Genomic DNA, 7,306 nt, shown 5'->3' with positions numbered 1-7,306 from the left:
TGTTAAATCTAGAGTTAAATATTGTTAACCTGATAGAAACTCAGTGGAAGTCTAATCAGTGTTTGTGTGTGTGTGTGGCTGATGTGAGTGATGGTCTGTCAGAGGGTGTGGAGCGTCTGCATTCACAGAGTGTTTACCCATGAATCACACACACACAGAGTTTGGAGGGAAGAACACACAGCTCGTGTGTTTGTGTGTGTGTGTGTGTGTGTGTGTGTGTGTGTGTGTGAGCCAGCAAACGGTTAAATTATCTTTCACAGAGTTTTCACAGAGCTGGAGGGTGAAGGGCTTGTCAGGACCTTCCCAAACGCCACACCCTTATACAGACACACACACTGCAGGAATGAGTGTGAGGGGCGGGGCTAGGGGCGGGGCTAGGGGCGGGACCATCGGAGGGCGGCTGCACTGATAGTTGAGTGTAAAGATCTTCAGTCACACACACATCACATCTGGAAGTGTGAAGCTGCTCTCGTCCACTCATCGGCCTTCTGTTACTCCACAGGTAAGATCTGAGCTCCTCGTCTGTCTCGACTTTGAGGGTCTGTGTGAGTGTGTGAGAGTGTGTATGGAGAAATGGAGAAAAAAACCTTGGGAGAAACCAGGCTCAGTTGGGGGGCCAGTTCTCCTCTGACCAGACGAAACTAGTTCAATTCCAGGCTGCAGCTAAATCAGATTGTGCAGAAGAATCATCTGTTTCCTGTGGTCTTGTCCTGTGAGTGTGTCTGAAGAGGGCTGAGAGGAGGGATGCTTGCTTCAGGGAGTGGCATTTCTGTGCAATGCTGAGACAAGTTTCAACTCATCGAGCTGAGAAAACACTGGATCCACTCATTCAGAGCTGCTGCACACACACACACACACACACACACACACACACCCACACACACACACACACACACACACACACACCCACACACACACACACACACACACACAAACACGTCACGTACAGTCAGTTTAATCTTACCTCTTACTAAGTTTGTTTAAGCTATAAAGCAACTCTACAGAAGATAAAGTCATTACTCAGATCATTGGGTTCCAGTGTTGTTCTGATCTGACAAGAGTCAGTGCACTCATGTGGATTGTATCACTAAATATTCATATTTCTGTTTTCTCTCTCTCTCCGTCAGTCATGTTGGTCTTACTCGCTGCCATCTTCCTTCTCCACATCGCCTGTATCTGTCTGCTGCTGGCCGCCACCATTCATAACGTGAGTGACACGCATCACAGCATGTGGGCGGGGCTTCCCTCATGCGCTCATTAATTATTCATTAAGTCCTGATCAAACAGTGTCTTACCTCAGCTTTATCCAGGCAGGATCCTCACAGATTAGGACATGCGTCACTCGCAGTAATGCTAGCACGATCACGTCCACGTAGTGCAGTGTTCGGAAACTGTGGGAAAACTACGCACAAAATCAAATCTCTAATAATTATAAAAAAAATTAAATAGGCCAAAACAATATATATATAATATTAACTGACCTTCACACTAAAGATATTTAAAGCTTCTGGAACTCGCTGCTAAATCATTATGGATTAACATACCGAATTGTCACGTTTATTGTAAATGATACATTTATTATATATAATATACTATGTTGACACACTTTATTTTAAGGTTCAATTCTTGCTATTAAAAAACATAATCTGTTTCCTCAATAAACTCATAATTTGCTGCCTATTAATAATTAGTAAGGCAGTTGTTATCTGACTGGGATAAGGCATGCAGAATATGTGCTTTATCCGCCTTACTTTTCCCATTAGTAAATTTAATGTGTCTGGCTTCCGGTCTCATCCGCGTCCAGCTAGTTTAGCCATACGAAACAGGTTCAGATTGGTGTGTGTTACCATAATATTTGAATGTTTTATGTTAATTATGAACAGACTGGTTTGTAGTGCAAAGAATAGACAAATATGACAGCAGAAGTTCACGCAGAGCAGTTTTCAGGAGGAAGGCGTAGACAGTCCATGTTTCTCATTCATGCTAATATAGTCTTGTGTGTGTGTGTGTGTGTGTGTGTGTGTGTGTGTGTGTGTGTGTGTGTGTGTGTGTGTGTGTGTGTGTGTGCAGGCCTGGTGGATAACCGACACGATGTCCACTGATATTTGGTCTCGCTGGATACTGACTGCTGGTGGAAACTGGAACTACACTGAGATTCCTGCTTTCTATCCTAAAGGTCAGAAGACGGACATTAATTAGGAATCGTTCATTAATCTGTGTCACACTGTGCCAAACACACAGAGCAACTTCTATCAATCTCACAGCTCTGAAATTAGTCTTTACTCATTTTCAAAAAACATATAGAGACTCATCTTTTTTGCCAGCACTTGACCAACTTATACTAGCACTTACCTTTTCTTGTCTATCATATTCTTATATATATATATATATATATATATATATATATATATATAAATGTGTTTTGTACTAGACTAACCGAAACTTGTCATGGCACTTGTATACTGTTGTTGTTCTCTTGTTGACCTGACTGCTTCTATTGTTCTCACTTGTAAGTCGCTTTGGATAAAAGCGTCTGCTAAATGATTAAATGTAAATCTCATTCTAGTCTGCAAAGAGTTTTGTAATAAGCAGTACTTCTCAAAGTTGGCTTTAATGCTTCTTTACCTCACAGCAGCAGACATGTACTGTTTTTGAACTGTCATTTTACATCTTTTCTTTATGTATTTATTTGAAGTGATTCTTAAAGTCTTAGTTCTCCCAAAAATGTGCCTGTTCTACTCGCCATCCGAGGTGTATCTGACTTTCTCCCGGAACCGAATGGTGACATGTTTTAGAGTATATCTGATAGGATGTCTCGGGGGGGCGAGTCTTCAGACGCTCAGGTGTTGGTCTGTCGTGTGTGTTTCAGAGTATCTGCAGGCGGTTCAGGCCAGCTCTGTGCTCGCCTGCATCTTCTGCATCCTGGGGCTGTTCGTGTTCGTGGCTCAGCTCTACACACTACCTAAAGGAAAGCGCTTCCTGTTCACCGGAGCATTCCAGCTGCTGGCCTGTACGTGTAACACTCACACACACACACACACACTCACACACTCACGCCCCTCTCTGAAGACTGTGTCTGTGCTCCTCAGGGCTGTGCATCATGATCGCGGCCTCCATCTACACGGACATCTTCCATAAAGACAAGGAACCGGGCTGGTACGGAGCCTCCTTCATCCTGGCCTGGATCTCCGTCTGTCTCACCTTCATCTCCTGCATCACCTACTTCGTCCTGCGCAAGAAGACGGCGTGAAGAGCACACACATCAGCAGATGTTCAAACACTCGCCAGATGATGATCCTCTGATCTCAGACCTGCTCGTGTCGGCCTCCAGTGTCTCAGATCAACATTATATAGCTGAATGTAATCTTAGTGAGAGTCCGTGTCCAAATATGTTATCGTTTTGTTGTAAATGTCATGTTTTCTCAATATTTTAATGCTAGTCATTGGTCCGGGCTGTTTTATGGTCATGTGACACGACTAGCCCCATTTAGCACTGTTACGGATGATTATTATAATACACTACTTGACTGTTTGTTTCTGTGTTTATCATGTGTCCTGTACTATCCATCTGATCCACCCATGCTGTCACTGCAAATATCATCACCATCACAACTTCAAATAATGACTTGATTTGATTATGATCTTGCTCTGTTAAGTTAAATCACCTCACAATACATGTTAACCAACAACGTGCGCTGAGTTGGTAATCATCCTTTGTTTTAGTGATCAAGTCTTGTCATCACTTAAGAAATTCTGAAAGACAAAATATATTTTTCAAATAAATAAATAAAAGACATATATGCTGAACATTTCTATTTTATTTGAAAGTAAAGCAGTTGAATGATTATCAGTTCAATATTGTGTGCGATGTCAGTTTTATATTAGAATATGATGTGTTTCTGAATTAAAAATCTATTCCACAACCCAATATATGTAGAAAACAGTATCATGATTTTAGCATGCTTTATCAACTTTCACAATTTAAACTCAAGACTGAAAATGTAGAAGACGTTATTAAAGTTTTAAGCTTGAATAAATCTAAAGTGAGCCATGTGGAGCCAGACAGTAAATGTCCCCAAATAGAAAAATCTCCAACATTTATTTCACTCACTTTGCTGTCAAAGAAAAATGTATTAATGTTGACAGCTTGCAATACACTTCTATTTTCATGAAGACTTGGCATTCAGATTGAGCTGAGCACCTGAACTGAAGCCAGACGTGCTTTAATAGACAAAAACAGAGCCAAGAACAACCAGACAATGCTGTAAGCAAAGCTCAGTGGAGACAGAAGAGAGGGGCGTGGCCATACGGGATGGGCGGGGCTGTGGGTAAGAGGGGTGGGGCATGAGCCTTGTCCAAATACACACACTTGCAGTCCTTGCACTTGACTACTTGATTACTTCTATGATGTAGTTCCTGTGTTTGGCCCAAGTTTTCATCACCTGATGGGACACACTTATAGTATTGAAAAATGCAAGTGTTTACATAGCTTTATTTTAATTTGAAATACTTTACATTTTAAAATCAACTTCTAAATTTCTGTTCAGTAGTCCCTTTACCTTGACAATTTTAATTTGTGATGCTTCTAATTAAGTCCCAAATGTTGTACAAAATAAATATACTACTCTATGCAGCAATAAAACATGTACCACTTCGTTTTACTACCAAATTATATGTAATATCTAATTATTATTAATATTTAACTTACATGGGAATGGTTTCCATTACCTCTTGCAATCTTGGCAAAAAGTCTCGGGATTTATTTCCACAACATGATGCATGATGTGATAGACTTAGCCTCGAATACTGCTCCAGAGTGGTATTTGAGATAGTGTGGATCTAGTGTGTGTTAAGGGCACTGCTCTTTGATGTTTTTAGGATCTGGACAGTCTTGCACACTTCCTTCCTGTAACACGCACATGCTTTCAAGTGACCAAGAGCGTAAGTGTGGGTATTTGGACAAGCGGTGCATGGGGCAGAGGGGTGGGGTTAGGGAGAAAAAACCTTGGGAGAAACCAGGCTCAGTTGGGGGCCAGTTCTCCTCTGACCAGACGAAACCAGTAGTTCAATTCCAGGCTGCAGCAAAGTCAGATTGTGCAGAAGAATCATCTGTTTCCTGTGGTCTTGTCCTGGTGCTCCTCTGAGACAAGGTCTTTACAGGGGATCTGTATCTGGGGCTCTAGTTGTCCTGGTCTCCACTGTCTTTCTGTAAAGTATGAGCATGTACAGCACTCAATACTTAGTTGGGGCTCCTTTCCCCTGAATGACTGCAGCAATGCGTCGTGGCATGGAGTCGATCAGTCTGTGGCACTGCTCAGGTGTTATGAGAGCCCAGGCTGCTCTGATAGTGGCCTTCAACTCTTCTGCATTCTTGGGTCTGGCATATCACATCTTCCTCTTCACAATACCCCATAGATCTTCTATGGTGTTAAGGTCAAAGTCAAAGTCAAAGTCACCTTTATTTATATAGCGCTTTAAACAAAATACATTGCGTCAAAGCAACTGAACAACATTCATTAGGAAAACAGTGTCAATAATGAAAAAATTATAGTTAAAGGCAGTTCATCATTGGATTCAGTTATGTCATCTCTGTTCAGTTAAATAGTGTCTGTGCATTTATTTGCAATCAAGTCAACGATATCGCTGTAGATGAAGTGTCCCCAACTAAGCAAGCCAGAGGCGACAGCGGCAAGGAACCGAAACTCCATCGGTGACAGAATGGAGAAAAAAACCTTGGGAGAAACCAGGCTCAGTTGGGGGGCCAGTTCTCCTCTGACCAGACGAAACCAGTAGTTCAATTCCAGGCTGCAGCAAAGTCAGATTGTGCAGAAGAATCATCTGTTTCCTGTGGTCTTGTCCTGGTGCTCCTCTGAGACAAGGTCTTTACAGGGGATCTGTATCTGGGGCTCTAGTTGTCCTGGTCTCCGCTGTCTTTCAGGGATGTAGAGGTCCTTTCTAGGTGCTGATCCAGCATCTGGTCTGGATACGTACTGGATCCGGGTGACTGCAGTGACCCTCTGATCTGGATACAGACTGGATCTGGTGGCTACGGTGACCTCGGAATAAGAGAGAAACAGACAAATATTAGCGTAGATGCCATTCTTCTAATGATGTAGCAAGTACATAGGTTGTTATGGGAAGTGTTTCCGGTTCCGGTTTACCTAATTAATGCAGCCTAACAATCCTTTAACGGATTTGGATAATAAAAGCATATTAGTATGTTATGTGTATGCCAGGTTAAAGAGATGGGTCTTTAATCTAGATTTAAACTGCAAGAGTGTGTCTGCCTCCCGAACAATGTTAGGTAGGTTATTCCAGAGTTTAGGCGCCAAATAGGAAAAGGATCTGCCGCCCGCAGTTGATTTTGATATTCTAGGTATTATCAAATTGCCTGAGTTTTGAGAACGTAGCGGACGTAGAGGATTATAATGTAAAAGGAGCTCATTCAAATACTGAGGTGCTAAACCATTCAGGGCTTTATAAGTAATAAGCAATATTTTAAAATCTATGCGATGCTTGATAGGGAGCCAGTGCAGTGTTGACAGGACCGGGCTAATATGATCATACTTCCTGGTTCTAGTAAGAACTCTTGCTGCTGCATTTTGGACTAGCTGTAGTTTGTTTACTAAGCGTGCAGAACAACCACCCAATAAAGCATTACAATAATCTAACCTTGAGGTCATAAATGCATGGATTGACATTTCTGCATTTGACATTGAGAGCATAGGCCGTAATTTAGATATATTTTTGAGATGGAAAAATGCAGTTTTACAAATGCTAGAAACGTGGCTTTCTAAGGAAAGATTGCGATCAAATAGCACACCTAGGTTCCTAACTGATGATGAAGAATTGACAGAGCAACCATCAAGTCTTAGACAGTGTTCTAGGTTATTACAAGCAGAGTTTTTAGGTCCTATAATTAACACCTCTGTTTTTTCAGCATTTAGCAGTAAGAAATTACTCGTCATCCAGTTTTTTATATCGACTATGCAATCCATTAGTTTTTCAAATTGGTGTGTTTCACCGGGCCGCAAAGAAATAGAGAGCTGAGTATCATCAGCATAACAGTGAAAGCTAACACCATGTTTCCTGATGATATCTCCCAAGGGTAACATATAAAGCGTGAAGAGTAGCGGCCCTAGTACTGAGCCTTGAGGTACTCCATACTGCACTTGTGATCGATAGGATACATCTTCATTCACTGCTACGAACTGATGGCAGTCATATAAGTACGATTTAAACCATGCTAATGCACTTCCATTAATGCCAACAAAGTGTTCAAGTCTATGCAAAAGAATGTTGTGGT

The 7,306-nt window shown here is 41.7% G+C and overlaps 1 protein-coding gene across 1 annotated transcript; it reads left to right on the top strand.

Annotated features, from left to right (window-relative positions):
• Positions 1 to 376: 376 nt before the first annotated feature.
• LOC132136704 (epithelial membrane protein 2-like) lies at positions 377 to 3,807 on the top strand. The gene is made up of 5 exons (XM_059547286.1): positions 377 to 502; positions 1,128 to 1,207; positions 2,071 to 2,176; positions 2,870 to 3,010; positions 3,090 to 3,807. The coding sequence occupies exons 2-5, from the start codon at positions 1,130 to 1,132 to the stop codon at positions 3,248 to 3,250; spliced, it is 486 nt and encodes a 161-aa protein (XP_059403269.1). The 5' UTR covers positions 377 to 502; positions 1,128 to 1,129; the 3' UTR covers positions 3,251 to 3,807.
• Positions 3,808 to 7,306: the final 3,499 nt, after the last annotated feature.

Source organism: Carassius carassius, unplaced genomic scaffold, assembly GCF_963082965.1.
Source record: "Carassius carassius unplaced genomic scaffold, fCarCar2.1 SCAFFOLD_96, whole genome shotgun sequence".
Taxonomy (NCBI): Eukaryota; Metazoa; Chordata; class Actinopteri; order Cypriniformes; family Cyprinidae; genus Carassius; species Carassius carassius.
This window is presented reverse-complemented; position numbering and strand designations above follow the sequence as displayed.